Consider the following 21,323-nt stretch of genomic DNA (forward strand, 5'->3'; position numbering starts at 1 on the left):
CAGAGCGGTTTGAGGTGCACATAGCACTCACCACGTCGCGGCTGCTGGGCAGCAGTGTGAAATTTTCCATCAGGGAAATGACAACCAGATTGCTGCGGATTATTAATGTGACTGCTAAATAGCTTGTTTTTCTACAGAGATGAAGCAAAATGCAGGTAGAAACTATTAGCTTTGGGTAGAGGAATATAAAGGTGATTTAAAGGTAGACTCCGGGGATTTTAAATACACTGTTGAACCAATTGACTGAGTCGCCTTAGGGAAGCTGAGACTCTGCAGCGCTACGGGTTCAAACGGCTAGGGCTTTGCAAAAGCTTGTTCTGCCATAGAGCAGGAGTAAAATGTGCTGCTAAACCAGAGGGTTTCTATGCTGCTTTCCCCCCAGCCCTGGCTGTAAGCCAGACTGTGTTCCATAATGTGCTCCTTTTTTTTTTTTTTTTTTTTTTTTTTTTTTTTTTTTTTTTCCTCCAAGTCCTTCCTTGGAGTGAAATGCAAAGGCTTTAGTACAAGGCGTGATGTTGGACTCCTCAGCAGGGGAAAGAATTCAGCAAGGGCTTCCTTGAGGAAGGGCTTTGGGGTTTTGTTTTTGTTTTTAAAATCTGGTTCGCATTGAGCTGCCTGGCTGTTCCGATTTTCCTTGTCTGAACTCGCATTGTATGAACTATACCCTACATATTCATTTGTTTAAATAGCGCTTGAATTTCAGCCGCCGTCTCTGCGGTGTTTTGCCATTGTTAACATAACAAGAGACTGGAGAGTCCTGCTCTGGCCTCCCCAAAGCTGCAGTCGGTTCAAATCCATGGCTGGAGCTTGTGGGGACTTGGATCTAGAGTGGTCCAAAACTCTGGTGTCTCTGAAGGAAGGAAGAGGAAATTGGTTCAGACCTATAGAGAACCTTTTGTTAATTCTTAAAAGCAAATTGGAGAGATGACAGGGGTGAATGACTCTTTGGGACAGCGCCCAAGGAGAAGAGCTCGTCATCCATGGGGGGCAATTCTTCAAGGAAGTGGGAAGAGGCGATGCCTGACATTCCCCTAGCAGGAGGATAACTGGCGGAGTACCCCCAGCTACAGCAAGGTGTTGTAGGAATCCACAAAGCAGCAGTGCCACGAACCAAGGTGTGCAAACTCCATCTGCAGAAGGCAGGAGCAGCCTAAGCTCATGGCAGTATCTCAAGCTGAATTCCTAGTGCATCCCGCTGCAGGGGCCCGGAGCGTACTCGGTACAGATGATGTAAAGTTGTCACCGCTAACATTACGATCTAATAGCCGCTGCGGCATGGAAATGTCAACCATCTGTGCCAAAGCATCAAAGGAAAGCTTGCTGGCAAAATGCATTAATGTGTCTATTTATGTAAACAGTCGAGGCTGGAGAACATGGGAGTCTTCCTAATCAGCATCAGAGGACGTGAAATTTTCAGGTATCCAGGACGATCGAGAAGGGAGGTGAAGGGTCAGTAACGGCAGCAGCATTAGAAAACCTGCCGGCATGGAGAAACCATTAGGCTCCAGGTTCAAGCATTTATAATAGTCACCCAAATGGTATTCATGTACTTCTCTTTCTGCCTGAATTCAGCATGCAGGGAAGAAGGTAACTGAAAATTATTAGCTGTCATGACACCCACTGATTGATTTCTCCATGTGGGAGGAAAATTTGATTGTTCCATGAAGAAGTGGTGTAATGGAGCTGGATAGTGGCAATTTGGCAGGTTGGTGCCCCAGGTCTTGGGGTGCTTGAATCTGTGCTGGTGTCCAAAGTCCCGGGCAGGCTGGAGGGCAGCAGGTCTGGATCCATTTGTGAGCACTGCCTTAAGAAATAAGGGTGTTTTGGGGATCAGAAACACTTTACTCCCAGCATTTGGTGGTCGAGAGCATCCTAATCTCCACCAGTTTCAAGCCAAGCTGAACATTTTGCTGCTGGCCGCAGGAGTGGTGGAGGGCAGCTGCACATTTGTCAGGTGTATGGAGGCTGCTCCTTTGACATCCCTATGTGCCAAAATGAGATCTTGCCAAGTGCTCGTTCGCCTCCCGAGGAGACTGTGGAGGATCTGGGGATGAGCTGCAGCTCGCAGGGTGCGTGCTGCCCTGCTCGCCCTCGTCTGGCTGCGTAGGGCGGTTGAGGGCAACACCGGGTCCCCTCCAACCTCCGCGGCTCCGTGTCAGGTCGATCCAGGACATGTAAATTTTGGCTTCTTTCATGTGCGTGGATTTGTGTCAGGCCTCCAGGTCAGGAAGGAAGGGGATCCTTTTTTTGTAAAATATTTTTGGTATCTCTTGCACCTCTCTTGAATTGTTTCCTGCGAGTGCAGAGACTCAAAGACCCATCCCACAGCCAGGCAGCAGCTGGTGCTGCACCAGGGGCTCTCTGCATCACACACTGATGAAAACTGGTGCTGTACCCCCTTATGTCTGCACCCCGCTGCTTTACTCCAACCGTGGCCTTAATAGCACAGCCTGACTTTTCTCTGTGGTGGAATTTCTAATTTGATGCTTCCCCGTATGAGTCTGATTCATCGGGCTTTGATTCAGGAGGGCGCTTACGCATGTGCATGCGTCCCTTAAATCAATGAGACAGGCTTTCCCCGGACAACCTCCGTCTGTCCCAGGCTCTTCCTGGGAGCGCGCAAGGTCCTGCGCTCACGCACCGGCTTCTCTTCTTAGAGATATCTCCGCTTCCACTTTGGTGTGTATCCCATGTCTCTATTTAACTCCATTACACATCTCTCCAGCCCTGTGCCAGCTACTCTTAGCCAAGTGATCAAAGCTTTGGCAGCACAGCGAGGCTTTCCCTCCCTCGGTGTCTGCTGGCTTTGCCCAATGCAGGGCTTGTAGCTAGTGTCAACTTAATTTCTCAGCGCTACAGCCACACAGGGTACTCCCACAGTAGGAAAATGAGGTGCCCTATAGATTTGCACGTGCTATATTCAATTAGCTCCTGCTTAAGCAGAAATTGCTCTTGTTAACAGGTTGTTGTTGGAGACTGGAGGAGTCAAGTCAATGCTAATGGAAGTCATCAGAGCTGTTAATCACTAGGATCACTGACTTCAAAACCAGCTCTCTGTTTGTTATCGGGGGTAATTCTTTTTATGGACCTCGGGGGTTCTTCCGCTTCTCCGTGATTTGAAGGGTTTATGAGGTCTTGTAGGAACTCGCGTGTTTTAATTGACTTGCTCATGAAGTTCTTCCAGAGTGCCATGCAAAATACAGGGGTGCCACGGCCCTCATAGTCATTAAAAAAATGGGCTGTGCCTATAAAGCAGACTTTATCCTTGTTCTGGAGACCGAATGATTTGAAAATTAAATGAGATTTCATGCTGCTGGAAAGTGTATGAGTTTTTTATCAGATAATTCAGTTCTGTGCGTGCTTTAGGGATGAGCCTATGTGGATTCCTTGACATCTACTAAAGTTTTCTTCAGCTCCCTGGATGGGGAGCCGTAAGTGTCAATTCTTTCCTGTTAATTTAGTTCAGAGGCTGGAAATACTCGGGCTGCCTTAGATCCTATCATTACAGCTGTTGTTTCAGCTGCCATCCATACCCTCGCGTTATCTCTGCTCAGGCAGTATTGGGAAGAGACTCTGGCTCAGTGAAATGGGAAAATGATGTGTGCTTTCGAAACTCGCTTCATCCCCACATGGATGAAAAATCGCTGCTCTCTGCAGATAGCCGGGCGTTTCTCTTTTCTTCTTCTTTGATTTTTGTGGTTGTTCCCCTTGGGTGGGAGCCAGCAAACTCAGCTAGAGCTTCTGGAGCATCCTCAGCTTGCACCAGCAAATGCTTTCGTCTGTAAGCGCTCCTGACTGCTGATTGTTGGTGATTTCCCAGGGGTCAGTTTATTTTTTCCCCAATTCTTCTGGTAGAGGTTGGTCCCGATGCTGTTGGTGCCCATGACACTGCCCTGCTGCCACCCGTGTCCTCGCAGAGCCGCTTCCCACCCCGCTCAGCCCCCAGCAGGAGCGAGGACAGGAGCCGACCGCTTTTTCCCTCGTCTCTGCTGGATTTCAGCTCTTTGTTATAATTGTTTTTTTGCTGATGTTAGGAACCGACCGGCTTTTCCCCCATGGACGTCTGTCAGCATTAGAGATAGTGTTACCAGCATCAGAAACCCAGGTTCAGCAGAACTGTGCAGGAGCCATACAGAGACAGCCTTTTTCTTTCTCTTTTTTTATTTCCTCCCTCCCCCTGGTACCTTCTCAAGTACTAATGGGGAGATAAGTTTCAAACTTGGTTTAGATTAACTAGAAATAGAGGGCTTTAAATCTCAAGTACTTACAAGGTGTGACCAAGTGGAAATGCAGCTTTTGTTCAGCTTAAGCTCCTTCGAAACCTGGGCAGAGGGATGAGCCAGTTCATGTTTTTCTTGCATTTTCTGGGATAATATTCATCCAGAAATCTCAAGCTGAGAGAGATAAGGAGTTCAGGCAAGAATATCTGCTGTGCCTCCTGAGAGTGGTAAAGACAGCCCAGCCCCAGGGCCTGGGGAAGGAGAGCATGGTCTGCAGGTCCTGTTTATGGTCCTGGGCAGGGATAGTTCATGGCAGGTCCCTTCAGGGTGGGTTGATGAGGTTCTCCATCATGCTCGGGGCTCATCCCCTCATCTGCAGCCTGGGCTCCAGCTGGGCAGGAGGCAGAGGTGCTTGGGGACATGGCCCCGTACGGGCAGTCGGGGCTGGGGAACTCGGTTGTTGGCCACGGTCGCTCAACAAGGATGTGGTGGAGAGGAAGGTCTTGCACTAGAAGGTGCCATGTCCATGGGACTCAGCTCCTTCCTTCTGCACGTGTGGGGTGGGAAGGGACATTTGTTAATCAGAACGGGGAAGAACGGGTGGAAGGTGAGGAGATTAGCGGTGCTGGTGGAAGGGGAGTCCCTCCTGTGCAGACAGCTCCGATTTCTCTGAAATGAAAGCTGCTTTCCTCCCTTTCTTACAGCATTACTTGCCGTGGCATGAAATATTCAGCCTCCATTCAGCCCATAACAAAATCCTCCTTTGCCATGCGGTGATGGGATGAAACCGGACTTGTTCACTTGTCATTTCCTTTTAATAAATGCCTATAAATCCTGAACTTCCCAGCAGTCCTCCTCCAGCCCACCGAGCAGCGAGCGTGCTGCCCTTTCTGTGTCTCCAGCCCCAGGAGGAGAAGAGCAAAAACCGCTGCAATCCTGCTACTTTCTGAATTGTTTTCTTTAACCAATTTGGCAAAGGTTGAGTAGAGAAAGCCTATCGGTCTATCGGGCTCCGATTAAGCATGGCTCAGGTTCGTGCTGCTGGACCCAGGACAATAGCGAAAGCCCAATGCCTTTTAAGGAGCCCCAAAGACAACGAATGTCATGACTGAAAATATGCGTGGATTGAATTTCTATTTATAAAGTAGCAAGCGGCCCTGGAGCTAAGAGGAGCTGTATTTACTGAAGGGAACCAAAATGGTTTTTCGGATGGCCGTGGCTCAGCAGGTGCACCAAGGCAGGGGCAATAATGTGGGTGTGATGAGGGCAGGGCATGGAGAAGGCTCGTTGGTTGACTGAGGACACCGCTATGAGCTATAAAAGATGGGGAATCAGGTGCGGGAGAGGCCAAAAAAAGGGCACCTCATTTTGTTAATTAATTTGCATTTTGAATTTCTTGCATTTTGCCCCAGGACTCATGGTCTGGCTCCTGTTTCAAGGCAGACCTGGTGCGTGTCTGCACCCATGCGGAAGGTGGAGAGGATCTTAATGGAGTGGTGTCAGGTTGAAAATTGCGTCTGTGTGTGACCCATTTGATTTTTTTCTTATGTATATATATAAAAAAATCTGCAAATGATGAGTCAGTAAAATGTTGTTGGTGTTTCCTGTGAAATAGCTGAGGTCGGTATTTTCTTTCTGTGTTATTTTTCCTTAGTTGCCATGGTAATGATTTCAGAAGGGTTTTATTCTGCAGCCGTTTGAATGGGTTAGAAGTTTTCATGGTCTTCTGGATCTGCTCGCAGAAGCAGAGCCCTCGGGATCAGGAGAGATCTGCCTCCTGGCCGGTCACCCCATCCCTCCCTCCGTGCTGTGGCAAGACAGAGTGTTTTTTCGATTTTATTTTATTGTTAGCAAGATAGAGAGGAAAGACCCTGGGGTGCTTCTGCTCTTTTGTGCTGACATCCCCAGGGGCAGAGGCTGGGCAGGACCAGGCTTGGCCGCAGTCTGGAGCTCGCTGCCTGGGCAAGGGGGAAATGGGAATGGATGGATCTATGCCAGACATGCCCGTGGCGCTGGGTGCAGGTCCGATGATGATGAAGAGCCTGTGCCGTGCCTGTGCCTTATATGGGTCATGGCTGGAGGAAGGGAGGAGTAGGAGCCGTGTAAGCTCTGTGCACCATCTGCCAGGGCACTTGGTTGCCCTTCATCACACGGCAGGGCTTGTCTTTCAGGAATTGGGGAACACAGCCCGCGGGGCTTGCGCTTCTAAAGACCCCAGTCCTGTCCTCACCTCTTCCCCACTTGTTGCCTGCAGCTATACTTGCTCAGCAGACACCTTTGAGCCCCGTGCACAGGAAGGAGTAGCGTGTTGCCACCATCTCATGCCCAGGTGGAAATGGAGCAAGTCCCTTCTGCCATCAGAAACCTCACTCGTGAGCTTCTACTCAGTTTAAAAAAAGAAAAGAAAAAAAAAAAAAAGAAAGAAATGCATTACAGCCTGTTTCTGAATGCTGAAAAAGGACAAAGCGATGGTCCAGCTCTGAGATACCCCTCGAGGCAACATTTAGTACCTGGGGACATCTTCCCTTGCCTCCTCCTGTCCCCCCCGGCAGCACCCTGCTTGGTGCCAGGCAGCCCTGCCCGAAACCTCCAGGCAGGGTGCAGAGAGCATCCCCTCCTCGCCGCCACGGTTTGCACCCTGCCAGGCTGGGTTACGTCTGGGCAGGCGCCCGTGGCTCGCCTCCTCCCTGCCGCCTTCGTTTGCTGCGTGGTGTTTATGAGAGATGCTGTGCTGTCTGCTCCTATTTTATGCGCTGCCAGAGCTTGTCAATGTGCTCTTTGGTACATCAACAAATCGACACTACACAAACAGAGAGCTAACAGGGAATGATTTATCCAGGACACCGTGTCTGTATGTCCAGCAAGGCGAGGTGTCCTGGAAACAAAATTCAGTGTTTACCAAAGACTCATCGGAAGAGCTGGTGTTTCGTGCCACAGCTGAATCGCACTTGTATCTCGCTCCTTCTGGGTGTTGCTCGTTTAATCATAGGATGCTTTCCTTTTAATTAGTCACTGCTGCTACCGATGAGAGAATTAGCAGGCTCTTCTTTTAATGGAGAAGCTGAGGCTGTGGCAGATGTGTTGTAGTTGGGGTGGTGGGTAGGAGGTTTTGTATTGCAGAGAAGCCCCAGGCTCTGCTTCTCCACGAAATGCCCTTTTCAGGGGAGTCCTGGAGCGGTTTGTTTTCCAAATGTGTCCTTTAGTCACAGGAAAGATGCTACCTCCCCTGGCTGCTGTGTTGTGGCCCTTGGAGGGGAAAGCTGCTTTTTACCGGCTCTTTTCCTCTACACCCGGCGAGGACCCGTGGAGCTGGTTGTGTGCCAGAGAGTCAGTGACTCTCCCAGGTACCTTATGTCTAGAGCTGGTCAATGTTGTTTTGATTAGACAGTTATTGTCAGAAAATGGCAGTTTATCAAACTTGAAGCTGTTTGTGGGAGGGGAGCGGTTTCAGTGAACTGGCTTAAAAAAAAAAAATTGAAATACATTGTCTGAGATATTTGAAATGTCAATTTGAACATTTGGGGAACAAAAAGTTCCATGTTCTTGAAGCTGACTTTTATTTATGTTTTTTAATTTTAGTTGATTTACAGTACAGAGCAAATGGATGAGGGAATAGGGACTGAAATGGAGGGGAGAGCTTTCAAAATTTTGGGCACAAAGTGTTCCAGTTTGCCAGTTCTGAAACTCTGCATTCCTGTTTGGGATGGGATGACAATTTCAATTCCCGTGGGAGAGAAAAGCCACTTTCCTGCTGTATTGTAATGATGTCTAAGGAAAGATGTCTCAGATGTGTTTGTGATTTCTCTAGAGCAGAAGCATCTTATAAACAGTCTTATTATCCATACCCATCTATGGCTGTATGGAAATCCCATAGCTGGTGTTCTCAGAAGTGCTTGAATCCCCACTGTCTGGCTGTGATCCCCTTGGGCAGGATCACGATCTCAGCCTACCTCTATTTTTATAAATAATCCCTGGCGGTGCTGGTGGCAGGGGGCCGGGCAGGTGCCCCACGGGCTGGCTGCAGCCATGTGTCCCTTGAAAGGGATGCAGAGCTGTTGCAGGGGGGTCATGAGCTGCTCTGGGACACCCCCCCCCCCGTCAAGCGGGAGTGAGGGGCTTGAGGAAGAGAGGGCTGCAAAAATCCTCCGAGTAATTTGCGTTGCCCAGTCTCAACTATTTAGGAATGTGTTATTTCCCAAAGCGAAATAACTCCTTGATTTCAGCCGGGTCTGGTTGCTGAGTGCTTCCAGCAGATGCTCTCCTTGTCCTCCCCTGGCAGAGCTCCAGGCTGCCCTGGAGACCCTCCTCTTCTCCTGGCTGGGTGAACGGGAAGTTTTCCTTTCCTCTTTCAATCCATTTTGGCCATTAAACTTAGGGTTTTTGATATTAATTTTCACCTCTGGTTCAGGAGATCTCATTCTTCATTTTTATTATGGGCACCTAATGTCTCAGATACTAAAAACCTTTTCTTGCAAGGGAAGTGGAGGAGAGTGTGTGGAGGAGGAGTGGGGGGCCAGGCAGCTTTTTCAAGGTGAAGCAGGGGGACATGGATGGATCTGGTGTTGCTGCGGGTGCTGAGCATCACCCTGCTGCACGGGCTGCCCCATAGCCCTCCCACACAGGTACCTGGGGTATTTGGGGCTCTCGTGAGCTGGGTGGGCTGGGAGGGATGTTTCATGGGCTCGGGGGGTCACAGCCCTTCCAGTGGGTGCGGGGGGTCCTGGAAAAGTTGCAGTGTTAGTGCTGCTCCCCACATCACCCGGCTGTGCCCTGCCACCGCCTCCCACCCGGATTTATACATCCCAATAACATCTTCAACCAGAAGGTGCTCGCGAAGTGCAAAGTTTCATTAATCCACGCTATTAACACGACATCCCTGCTGGGGCTGGTTGGATTTTCCATGTCAGCCCCCGCGGGGAAGGGATGCCGCGGCTGCGGGAGATGCTGGGCGCTGCTCACGCATCAAGGGACTTAACTGGGTTGCGCCTGCGGGGCTGGTTAGATTTGGCAGCGTGGTCGCAGAGGGGGAACAGAGGGTGGAAATCTTAGTGGTGCTGATGGATGAGAAGGAAAGCTTCCAGGAACACATTTCGTTTCCAGCAGTATTGCTGCGGTAATGATAACAGCACAGCCTGCCTTGGCGCTGGGGCACTCATGAATGAGTTGGCATTTTTTTTCTGACTAATGTAGACTTTCAGATATTTGAAAGTGTCCTGAGGTGCAGCTTGACATATAAGTTCTCAGCCTATTTATTACTTTGTGTCTGAGCGTTCCCATAAGTATATGATTTTAAACCAGGGCTGCGTTTAATATCAGGAGCTGGAGCATTCATATTTTAGCTCTAGATCAGCGAGGAGGTGATTTGGACTGTATGTCCGGTGTGTTTGGCAAACTCTAGCCAAGGGATCTGTTCCTCAGTGAGAATGTTTGAGGTATAGGAAGTGTTCAACACCACCTTTTTTTTTCTTTTTTAATTACTTTTTCTTTTCAGTGCTGCTTGCTATCCTGTGACCATTGCTGTGTCATCACAAGGTCCCAGTGGCATCAGTGCAAATCCCCAGGGATTACACTACCACACTGAGATAACATCAGACCAATTTGGGTCCCCATCTACCATTGCGCTGGGTTGGAGGAACCTGAGCTGCAAGGGCTTGGCCAGCTGTGCCTGGAGACTTCAACCCTGAGAAAGAAAGAGTTGAATGCCCTCATGGATTATCTGTTTATTTGCCAGCATATATCTGTGAAGCCTTTGGTCGCTGTAGTTTTTTGGGGCTCTGAAATGCAGTTGATCAAGCATTGACCCTGCCCCTGAGCCATCCCATCTCCTGGCTCCCATGGTGTTGGGTTGGGGTTGGGTCACCTCATGTCAAACCCTACAGCTTGTGCCGCGGCATGTGCCGTGGCACGGCAGCTCCTGGACTGTTGTAGGAAGATTTTGGCCAGCCGTGAGGGTGTTTCACGTAAGTGGTGGAAGTAGTCAACAGCGTGCATTGCACGTTGGCTTCTGCTTGTGGTGTAGCTGCCGTGAACTTGCACATCTGGCCATAACCCACCACAGTGTTCAGGCATCGAAAGCCGTGGGCGGTTACATGTGCGGATTTAGAAAAGTATCCGAGTTAAGTGCCAAACTACCCCTAAGAGGAATCCAGCACCCGGTGTGCGTAAGGTGTTTAGTGAACTGTGCCAGCCCACTGCCCTATGGGGCACCTTGGCGTTGTCGACGCGACCCCATGGCCATCTGCCAGCAGGACGTCGGCTCCTGATTTTAATGAAGCTTTTAAGTAGAAACACGCAGTTGCAGCTATGTATTGGGGTCAAATGGGGAGAAGGGGTCTGGTACTGCAGATTCTGCTCCTGTCTTTGCCACTGACTGATCCTAAACAGACTACGCCACCGGTTTTTGTCTTCTGCCATATGTTTTCCAACAATGCACGCCCACCCGTCGGGAAAAGCGCAGCACTGGGTGTCTGCAGGCATTGTTGGGAACCCTCTGTGAAATATGCTAGAAAAACATGAAAGGTATTAATTCAGGTCTAAGACTACTGGAAGTCTGTTTGTTAAGGCTTTTTCCTACCTCTATTTTTAGATTGCCAGCCTGGAATGCCAGGATCGGGCCCTTCCTCAGTAGCAGTATTTGGGGCCTCCTGATAATAAGGGGTTTTGAGCCATTCCAGTTATATCACCCCAAATCTCTGCTTTTGAAAAATCTTAGCTTAAACCTTTTGATGAGATACTAAATAAAAAGACAGGCCCTAAAAGGATATTTATGTGAGAAAACAGTCCGACTTTCCCTTCTGCATAAGGTGACTTGGTTTGGAGGATGTGAAAGCGTTAAGACTCGGTACACACCGCTTCTACGTAAACCTCCTGAGGTGGTACTAAAGCTGCGATTAATGTGAAGTCCATGTCTGGATTTACCTGCTCAATTTACAACGGATATATAAACCTTAAATACTCCTGATAGTATTTTTCTTCTCTCTCCTGGGCTTTGAGTGAGCTATTGCTGTTTTCTCACTACACCAGTAGCATTGGTATTCCGACACCTCCAGTATTGGGGCTGCTTGTATTTCCAGGTGTAATTTTGGATACGGAGCCATACTGCTTACTGTGTCCCTTTCTTCTTCCTCTTTCCCCAGCCGGAGGAGCTTACCAATGCCCTGGAGATCAGCAACATAGTCTTCACAAGCCTCTTTGCCCTGGAGATGCTGTTGAAAGTCCTTGTTTACGGTCCTTTTGGCTACATTAAGAATCCATACAACATCTTTGATGGGATCATCGTGGTGATTAGGTACAAACCTAGAGCTTTCTTTATGTGTGTTTCCCCTCATTTGGCTGTTTAATTAAACAGAAAGTAATGGAGAGTGGGCATAAATACCTTCCTGTGACACTTTATGCTTCTCTGCTGTAAATTAATGCACTTAGACACGATTGCTAATACATATCTTGGGGTTATTTTATGGTCGTTTTAGAGAGAGGCCCAAGCAGAAAGCTATCAGTCCTGATGTCCTGGGAAACTCTAGGATCCAAATGGTACAAACAGTGCCCGATTAAGTAGCTCTGCTTTTTTGGCATGTGCAAAGGCTGTAATCGCCCCTGCAGCTGCAGCCACTGATTTGCAGGCGTGTTTTTGACACTCTAGTGGGGCTCTGCTCTTTGCAAGCCTGGATGGAGTCCAGCTCACTGGGGGCATTGGCAATGCGTCTCTGCCCGCTTTCCATCCCTCTTCTCTCTGAATTTCACCCTCCCTTTGCTACCTGTCCTCCACGCCTTTGTGTTGGGCTTTGTCTTCTCATCCTGCAATGACCTCTTCTTCTCTCTCAGCGTGTGGGAGATAGTGGGCCAGCAAGGCGGGGGGCTCTCGGTCCTGCGGACCTTTCGGCTCATGCGAGTTTTGAAGCTGGTCCGCTTCATGCCAGCCCTCCAGCGCCAGCTTGTAGTCCTCATGAAGACCATGGACAACGTGGCCACGTTCTGCATGTTGCTGATGCTCTTCATCTTCATCTTCAGGTGAGCGCTTCCGATTGCCCGTTCTGAGGTTGCTCTGGGTTTTTAGATGGGATCCCATGGCGAGGTGAGGAGATGTCCATACCGGGACGTGGCTGAGCTGAATGGTCCCAGGAACAGCATCGCTGGCCAGCGCTGGCAGTGGCTTGCTGCCCTGACTAAATTCTCTTAACTCTCGCCAAACGAGACATCTGTCTTTGCAAGATGATTTACAAGGAGAATCTTTCAGCTGGATGATTCCTTGATATCACCCCAAGACAGCGGTCCCATTACTTACGGACTAGCAGAAAGCCTGGTGCTAAAAATATTGCCAAGGAGAGGGCGATGTTCCTAAAATAAAGTCAGCCGTGGTGGTGCTTGTGCTCTTGCACGGCCTCTTCTTCTGAGAAGTGGAAATGTTAGAAATAGGCTTGGTGTAGACCCGAATTTTTGGATTTTGGTCTAGATTTTGAGAAAAGCCTGTCTCCTTGTAACAGCCAACTCTGGTGTTCTAGCAATCCAGGCACTGGGAAGGCTGAAGAAAGCCAGTCTCTTCTGTGGAATAACGTCCCTTCTCCCAGTGAGATGTTTCACTCCAAAACAATCATTTGCAGACATGATGCTCACTAGAGCTGTAAATAATTTAAATATTCGGGTTACTGGCCGAGAGCAGGGAAAACCAAATTATTCTTTTAGTATCAATCTAAAATGAAAGGTATTCTGTTTTCTTGTCAAAACTGAAAAAGCTGTTTCGGGTCCCCTGATATGTCTCATGCAGGCATTTCACAGAGGCCCTTTTTGTCTTCCTAATTCAATTTAAGCATATTTTGCTGAAAATGTGTCATTGCAAAACAGAAAGTCAAAACATTTTGCTTAGGAAATGTTGAAACACAATGTTTTGACTTAAAAAAAACCCAAAGCACCAAAGCAGAAGAAAAATAAGGAGCGGGCATACTTTTTGGTTGAAACTTTTTGACAGATTTGACCCAAATTCACAACTGGTTTGCATGATCTTGAGGCATGTTTTTCAGTGAACGAATGTTGCATCTTTTTTAAAAAACAAAAAAGAATAAAAATAATTGCCCAGGTGAAATTAGGAGACAGTCAGCCCTGCTGTATGATTACTGGTTTGTACTGTGGTCCCCTTGTTGAGCCTCTGCTTTCCCTCCCATGCAGCATCCTGGGGATGCACCTTTTTGGCTGTAAATTTGCCTCGGAGCGAGATGGTGACACGCTGCCTGACAGGAAGAACTTCGACTCCTTGCTCTGGGCCATTGTCACCGTTTTCCAGGTACAAAATGGAAAATGGCACAACTCATGTGTGTTTGGGGCCTGCGAGGGCTGGGGTTGTTTTCCAAAGCTTCTGATGGAGCTTAGTGATGCTCCTTGCCGTGGAAGGGAGAGGACCCAAAACCACAGGTGCAGGAACACAGGGGTTTTCAGACCGTTTTCCAGAATAAATCAGAAAGCTAATGAGGAGGGGCTGCCAAGGCAGGAGGCTCGTGCATTTGCAGAGTGTGGGCTGGGTGGGTGAAAGTGCGTGCAGAGGGTGGAGATAGAGAGGAGGAGATCAGGACCATTTGCAGTGATATTTTGACAAAGAACACAATCTGGTTTAAGCCCATAATTAATGTGTGCAGTTTTTTGTTCTAGCAGCTCTGAGCTCTGTAACTGTGGGATCTACGAAGGACTTTTAGCTCTTCTGGCCGACCAAAGGAAAGGTCCGACCCATGCGACATAGCAGTGCCTTGCAGATGAATGCATCCTTGGTGCGGGTGGGAGTTGGGGCAGGGTCCTTACCGGTAGCATGCGAGTCACGATCGCTTTGGTCCTGTCTCTCTGGCTCAGAAGATGGCTTTGGCCAGATTTATCCTCCTGTGGTTATAGCTACGGTGGATACCCCGAAAGTGGGATGCTCATTTGGCCCATCCAGAGCGCAGATACCCAGCCAGGCTTGGGCAAAACAGCACGCAATTCTCCGGTATCTCCATTTTCCTGATACTCTTCCTCTGCAGATTTTGACCCAGGAAGACTGGAACAAGGTCCTCTACAATGGCATGGCATCAACCTCCTCCTGGGCTGCTCTCTACTTCATCGCTCTCATGACGTTTGGGAATTATGTTCTCTTTAACCTGCTGGTGGCCATCCTGGTAGAGGGTTTCCAGACGGAGGTAATGTACTCATGCTCATGCCTTTGCTTTCTTCTAAAGTTTCAGGGCCTCCAGATCCTGGAAATTGATTTCTGAGATGGTCAGAAATACGTTTACAAGAGTGGTACATGAAAAAAGTGTGGGAAAATACTAGGTTTTCGTTCTTTTTTTTTTTTTCTTTCTTCTTTTTCTTAGCCACGGTGCAATTTAATACAGCAAGCCCTCTAAATGAAGGGCTTAAATGAAAAGCATTGTTAGCATTAATGCAGGAGTGGGAATTCAGCAGTGAGTCAGGCACTGCGGATGGGATCGCTGCTATGACAATGTCTTTGAAACAGTTCTCACCGTGTTTGTCAGCCAGATTAAAAACCCCTCCTGAAAACTTATGCAGGCTGGTAAGAGATTAGTGACACAATTATCTTTTTTTGATGGTATGCGTTCACGGAGCTCTTCCTGCAATGCTCTGCACATTTTAAAGTACATGATTTCTGGTTTCTGCCATCTGCTTCCTCGGGCTGGGAACTCCCATGAGACACCCAGGATTGCTGGAGGCTTTCATGGAAGGGCAGGGGGGCACTTAGGTTTGAACTCAACTTTTTTTTTCATCCTACTGCCTTCCCAACTCTCCAACTCGGAGTGAGCGAGCGTGTCACCTTGTCCCCAGAGTGGGGGACCTGCAAAGCCCACCTGCTCTCTGCAAAAATTGTCCGACTGTCCAAGAACATCAGTAAGGGAGGGGACCTTTACACCCTGCCCAGGGGGTTGGAGAGATAAATGTAACCTAAAACTGCTCACTGGGATCTGCTTGTATAGGCTGTGCTTTTACACACTATCTCTGATTTTTATAAGCGTTCTGGGGTGACTAAATATTATTTAAGATTTGTTGCTTGTGTATCATAATATCCTACCAGCCTATGAACAGCTATGCACAGAATTGGTTTTATTATCATTATTTTTGGAGCACAGTTTAGAGCTAAATTAATGGAGTTGTACCAGGAGGTAGCAAGAAGAAATATTTTTTCATTTTTTGTATCATGCCTCTCCATGTCGGTGCTTTTCTTTTTTAATTGTTATTGTTGTAGCTGTTTCTGTCTGTAAATCCCCCCTGCCATTCAGCCGACGGGAAGGTTACTGCCAGGTTCTCCCAAACAGTACAATGTTCCCTTGCCCAAGCAAGAAGAGGTAAACAGCTCCTTGTCTGCTTGTGATGACGGCTTCGAAACCAAACCTTTGTCTGTTCAGTCTAGCAAATTGATTCTCTGAAGGTCGCCGAAGTGGGAGATCGCCTGCTGCACCTGCTTCTTAGAGAAAAGGGTGCAGCCTTTAAATGCAGCAGCCCCTTTTCCAACCCCTGTCCTCAAGGGAGGCTGACGCCTGTGGTCCTTGGCTCAGCCTGGTTTTTCATGCTAGAGCATCCCCGTGCTCGCCCGCCGGCACGCTCCCGCACACCCAGCCTCCGCGCGCCTCTTTCCCTGGGCAGCAATTTATCCTGCGCTCGCTTTGCGGCCAGCTGGTACTATGGCGTAACTCCCTGTAAATTCACGCCCTGGCTTAATGCACTGCAATTTTCTTCCAATAACCACGTCCTTCAGGATAAGTCTTCCCTGGAGTCAGGGGAACTGCCCGCAGCACCTCCAGATTTGCTTTCGGCTGGTTTTTTGCAGCAGGGCTGCCCCATCGCCTGCCTCGGCTTCTCCTCTGCCAGGGCAGCGCCGGGCAGGTCCAAGCCAGCTCCAGGATTTCTGTGTAAGCTGCAAATGTGCTTTAAGTGCAGTGTAAATCAGGGAGCAACTTCTGATTCAGGAAAGCACTGACACAGCCTGAAGACAGTGATGCTCATGCCGGTGTTGAGAGGCGAGTGCAAGGACCAGGATCCAGCGCAGGCTCCAAAGATCAAACCTTCTCTGGCCAATTCTGCCCAACCACGGCAATTTCAATGAACTCGCACAGATTTATATAACTTGTGACTCTGATTACAGTGCTATTTTATATCTCAGGCTTTGATGATGGCATTTTAATAATAATCTTCTTTCCACGTCATTGTTATTCTGAGTTCTCCGCATTCTTCCAATAAACTGCAATGGGATCAAGAGATCCTTCGGCTCAACCCAAGTTTCCCTCAGCAGACGCGGAGCAAATGTCTGCTGGAGGTCAGGAGCCAGGTCTGGCCTTGCCGGTTTATGTTTATTCAGCTTTGCTGGTGTGTAGCTTTGCAAACAGATCTCATTCTGGCTTTTGCTAGCCAGCACACAAAGGATCTTCTCCTAAGCAGAATTAATAGAGAGATCATGTCTCACTGTAAACAAACCCCAGTGTCTCCCTCCTGTGATTGCACATGACCCTTCTTCTGAGTTGTTTTTTGGGTTTGGTTTTTTTTTTTTGTTTTTTTTTCCATTCTCCTTCAGATTTCTGGGCTGAAACACAATCCTGGGGCTGCTGCCTTTATCTCCCTGGTCCTTGAGTGCCTTTCCTCAATCTGCAAGCACCTCGTTAATTTTAGTGCATGGCTTTGCAGCCCCAGTTGCTAGGCAGCAGATGTATATAAGCAGTGGAGAAACAAAAAGGACCTGTTCCAAACTTTAAATATGGAGCAATGTATTTTGCAGGGTTGAGTTTCTTTTTTCTTTTTTTTTTTTTCCTTCTTTCTTTTTATTTGGTAACCTGCTTCTCTCTTGCAAGAGGTGCACGCAGGACTTTATGCAACATGGTTATTTTTGACTGCGCATTCTCCGATTTAACTCGAGCCTGGCGTTGGTGCGGGGAAGGTGAGCAGGGGACTCCGTTTGATCGAGCTGCTAATTTGAAATTGCTGCCTGACCTCTCAGGTTCCTGCCCTGGGGACTTCTCTCTGAAGCAACGAATGACTCCTTTTTGTCAGGCATAAAGTTCCTCTCCTGAGGGACTTCCTAATAATATTATATCTCCGAAGTGTATTCTTCCATTGGTAATCCTCCCGGTTTCGTGTCCCCTTGTCCCTGGCTGTCCTCACTGGTGGGTTTGTTCCTTCCCCTCCTTTGTAGCCGCCTCCCTCCCTGGCACCCCAGGTCCTCCAGCCCCTCCATCCTTTCCTCTGCAGGACATTACGTGATCTCTGGATGTAGCATCCTTGGAGAAATAAGGACTTGGACTTCTTCTGGGCTTTAACCAGAGAGAACAGTCCCTTCTCCCACAGTAGGGATTTTGGATGGTGTTCTTCTTGCATCCTTTACCTTGTGCATTCCTATCGGTTTCAGTGGGATTTTCCTTGTGAAGGAAAAGTGTTTCCATGTTTTCTCTTTTGATGGCTTTTCCATGTCTCTCTGTTGCAACCAAAGACTTTAAATTAAGTGTCTGTTACATCACTAGCAAGACACTGTTGTCCAAACATCCAGATCCCAGAGCTGATCGGTCTTAAACTCTTCATCCCAGCCTAGAGTGGGATGAGTTTTGCATCCCATGTAGCAACTGGAGGAAAGATCATCTGCCCTGTAGGCAAGAACTTAAGTCAGTGGGACAACCTGTGCCCTCCTGCCACAGCGCGTAACCTCCCACGGCCCCGCGGGACGGGACCAGGCACTGCCACGCTGCCGAGATGTGCCGAGGAGCGTTGGGAGAGCCACCCCTGAGGAAGGGGAAACACAATGAGGTGAAGAATGACGTGTGCTTTCCAAGTGGGTAGGGAAAGACTGACTTCTGGTGCTGTGAAGAGATGCTGTGTCCCCCTGCCGTGTTTGGGAACCTGGCTGATTTAAACTGGTATCTCCACTAATGGGGGTGAGGAGGGATCTGAACTCACAGCAGATTCTGGTGGCTTTCCTTAAATGAGGTATTTCACCTGGCCGTAAGAGGACTGATACTGTGTTAATCAAACATTCATTAAAGGACTCCTCTGCCGCTTAATGAAGGTGTAATAAATAAAGATCCTATTATGCTGCTCCTGCTGCAAAAAAAAAAAAAGATATATAATAATGTTTTCAATAATTAGCTGGTGTTTCATTAGCACAATTATCACTGAGGAGCTGAAGCAAGCTCTGTTCAAAACACTTAATTTAAAGGTAAGGCTGGTCCCTTCGAAGGGCTTCTCTCCGTCTAAGATCTTCCACCCCTTCCCTGCGCCGAGTGGAGTGGGTGCCCCAGCCCGGCTCTCCATCGCGGCTGCACGCTGCCCTTCTCCCCCTCCCCTCTCCTTCCCTGCCTTGTGTGTTTTTTGATTCCCCCGTTCAGTCCTGCTGTTGAAACTGTGAAAATTGAACCCCCCTTCCCCTTCCTCCCCCCTCCTTCCCCCCCCGTCTCTCCTTCAGGAGATCTCCAAGCGAGAAGACGCGAGTGGGCAGTTAAGCTGTATTCAGCTGCCTGTCGACTCGTCGGGGGTACGTACACAGCACATCCCACCGCCCACCGTGGTTGTCTCTCTCGTGGTGCCTGGTCACACGCCGTGGTGCTGTTCTCATTGTAGTAGCTGTTGTTCTTTTGGGGTTTTTTTTGGGTGTTTTGGGGGTGTTTTTTGTTTTTTCTTTCCTTCTTGTTGTCCTCATTGTCGAGTCAGCCTTGATTTTAAGTCCCTTCCTTCTCTGGGGCAGCCAGGTAAATTAAGGTGGGTGCTTCAGGGCAGCTGATGCGGCTCCAGCCCTGGCTCTTGCCCGACCTCCTTCTGGATGCCTGCCCTGGGGAAGGCTCCCCGCGGGGCTGTCGCATCCCGGGGACCTCCCTAGGGCTGCGGACGGCGATGCTGATTGCTGAACGTGCCCGCCAAGCACTCCCTCCACCGCGCAGGCGCAGGAGGGTGCCCGGGAGCGAAGGGACCTGGAATCAAGCCTGTTTGTGGACACGTGTGTGGGGAGCCCCGTGCTCGGTAGGACGGCGGCAGCTGCGCTGTGGCGTGTCCCAGAAAGGCTGGCCGGGATGCCGGGACTGTTGGCGCAATGCTGCGTTGCAGAGCTGGTCAGGGTGCGAAACGGTCCCGTTCAGGTCTGAGGAAGCCGTGGATCTCCAGAGTGCAGCACGCCCCAAACCTTACTCTTCTGCCAACCTCATCTTTCTCTTTACTGCTCCCTTTCCTTTCTGTCCTTCCCGAGAAGTCTGGCTTTTCCCTCGGCACAAAAGCCCTTTCCCATCGTATCCCAGTGTGTCAGTCCTCTTCGGTACAGGCTGCTTTAGCCGTTGTACCATATGGTCCATCCTGACATACCCTCGTTTCCCAAAAGGATTTTAACTCCCTGTTCTCTCATAACCCCTTTTCTATCCAGAAAGGCAAACTGGGAGTGCAAGAACAGGTAACGGGCAGCAGCCCCGGCTGTGAGATGCTTGCCTGCACCGTACTGAGTCTGGCACGTGGTGTTTTGGAGGGGATGCTTTCTGCCCTCCAGACGTGGGGTTTGGTGCTGGGGAAGCGGGTGGGAGGTCCCCACATAGCTCTGCTTTTCCATCTTGGCACACATCTCGTTGTGCACCCTAAAACTTTCCTTTGGGCTGTTAAAGAGCACTCCAGGAATACAAATCACAAAAAATTCTCCCTGTTATTTATTCCTTTTTAATAACCCATTAGGGAGAATGAGTAATTCCTGGCAGGCCCACCGATGGGCTGAGCCGGGAGCCTTTGCTGGGAGCGTACCTGGAGCCAGCTGGAGCCCCTGTTCATACGGAGACACAGTTTTGACTCCAGCGAAGTTCAGGCCAGCCTGACTTTACTGCTCCCCTTTGCAAGGTGCATTCCTGACCTTCCCAGTCTGCGTCCTGCAGGATAAGCTTTCCTGAATAGCACAGAAGTCCTGGATCCTCAGGAGGGGAAGTTTTGAGCCAACACTTCACATCACACTCTCCTATGCCTTAAAACATGTGTCTGAGAGTGTCCAGTCTGCCTGGAAAAAATCCTCTTAACTGTTTAGTGACCCCGTAGGGGAGTATTAGGGCTCATCCCTCTGGGGTTTTGCCGAACAAAGAGGCGCAGGGCACTGGACCTTGTGTCGGATGCCATCTCCTCCTCCAGTCCCACGCTGGGGCCCCTCTGGGTTTTTACAACTAACACGTACCCGAGCACCAAACCTCCGCAGCGCTGGCCAGGGCTCCCAGGGGCACAGCGTAGCCTTGGGGGGTTTTCTGGGGCTCCTGGTCTCTCCCAGCTGAAGTGAGGGTCTGCTTGGCTTCTTTCATCCCAGCATCCTCCCTCCCTTCCCACCTCACCTCCCTCCCGACGTACGTCACGACAGGGCTTGGTGCCCTTTGCCAGAGCAGTGGTTTCAGCCACAAATCTTCCTCTTTTGGATGAGTATCGTTCTGGCGAGCACCATCGCCTGTCGGGTTATCCTGACTATACCACACCCTAAGCGCCTTTCTGCAGTGCCAATGGACAGAATCAGTGGGGCGCACAGGGACGTCCCTAAGCAGGTCCGTGCCGCAAGACCAAGCGAAAGCCCGGGCACCACGCTGCGAGCAATGGTAAACCTCTTCTCTCTCCTCCCGAGGGTGGGCCCGTGTCAAAGAGGGCAGCTCTCGCTCAACCCCCGGCGTTCGAAATGATCCAGTGGAATTTAAATCCCCCAAATGATACAGCGTAAATCACCAAAACTTCTGTTTCTGTTGTGTGTTGCAGCTGGGAAGGGAATGGCCAGCTTATCAGGTTCTGCCACCTGGATCCTCTCTGTGCTGGTGGGGCATCCATCGACATATGCCCGTTAGCTGCGTTGGAAAGTGGGGTCCCTTGAGCCCCTTCTGAATCCTGGATCGCTTCATCGAAGCATCACTAGAAAGAGTCACACACGGGGAGTTTTAAGCCATAGTGTCTAAATTGAGAGATGAGCAGGGTCAATTTTTGTCCCCAGATTGCTCATCAGATATCTGTCCTTCCCTAATATTTGCCCAGTGTGCAATTCCAGCAGCAAAAATTAAGCAATAGGGTTTTTTTCTGATCCCTTTCTGGGACCGTGTTTGGAGCCAGAGGCAGCCTGTCTTCCTGGTAGGAGGTTAATTAGTCTGTGGTATAAATACGTGCATG

The 21,323-nt window shown here is 49.4% G+C and overlaps 1 protein-coding gene across 21 annotated transcripts in view; it reads left to right on the forward strand.

Moving 5' to 3' along the window:
• Window positions 1-21,323, forward strand: part of CACNA1G (calcium voltage-gated channel subunit alpha1 G) — a 151,758-nt gene that overhangs the window by 71,693 nt on the left and 58,742 nt on the right. For 12 of the 21 annotated variants that reach the window (XR_003923343.2, XR_003923342.1, XM_030013969.2 and 9 more), the window contains exons 11-16: window positions 11,357-11,508; window positions 12,042-12,227; window positions 13,380-13,494; window positions 14,219-14,374; window positions 18,634-18,702; window positions 19,579-19,605. Coding sequence is in view for 19 of the 21 variants with exons in the window: in XM_030013969.2 (XP_029869829.1) it covers window positions 11,357-11,508; window positions 12,042-12,227; window positions 13,380-13,494; window positions 14,219-14,374; window positions 18,634-18,702; window positions 19,579-19,605 (705 nt within the window). In the remaining 2 variants the exon portion in view is untranslated. The remainder of the gene's footprint in view (window positions 1-11,356; window positions 11,509-12,041; window positions 12,228-13,379; window positions 13,495-14,218; window positions 14,375-18,633; window positions 18,703-19,578; window positions 19,606-21,323) is intronic. The other 9 variants (XM_030013951.1, XM_030013956.1, XM_030013953.1 and 6 more) reach the window with 2 other exon arrangements.

Source organism: Aquila chrysaetos, chromosome 5 (genome assembly GCF_900496995.4).
Source record: "Aquila chrysaetos chrysaetos chromosome 5, bAquChr1.4, whole genome shotgun sequence".
Classification (NCBI taxonomy): domain Eukaryota; kingdom Metazoa; phylum Chordata; class Aves; order Accipitriformes; family Accipitridae; genus Aquila; species Aquila chrysaetos.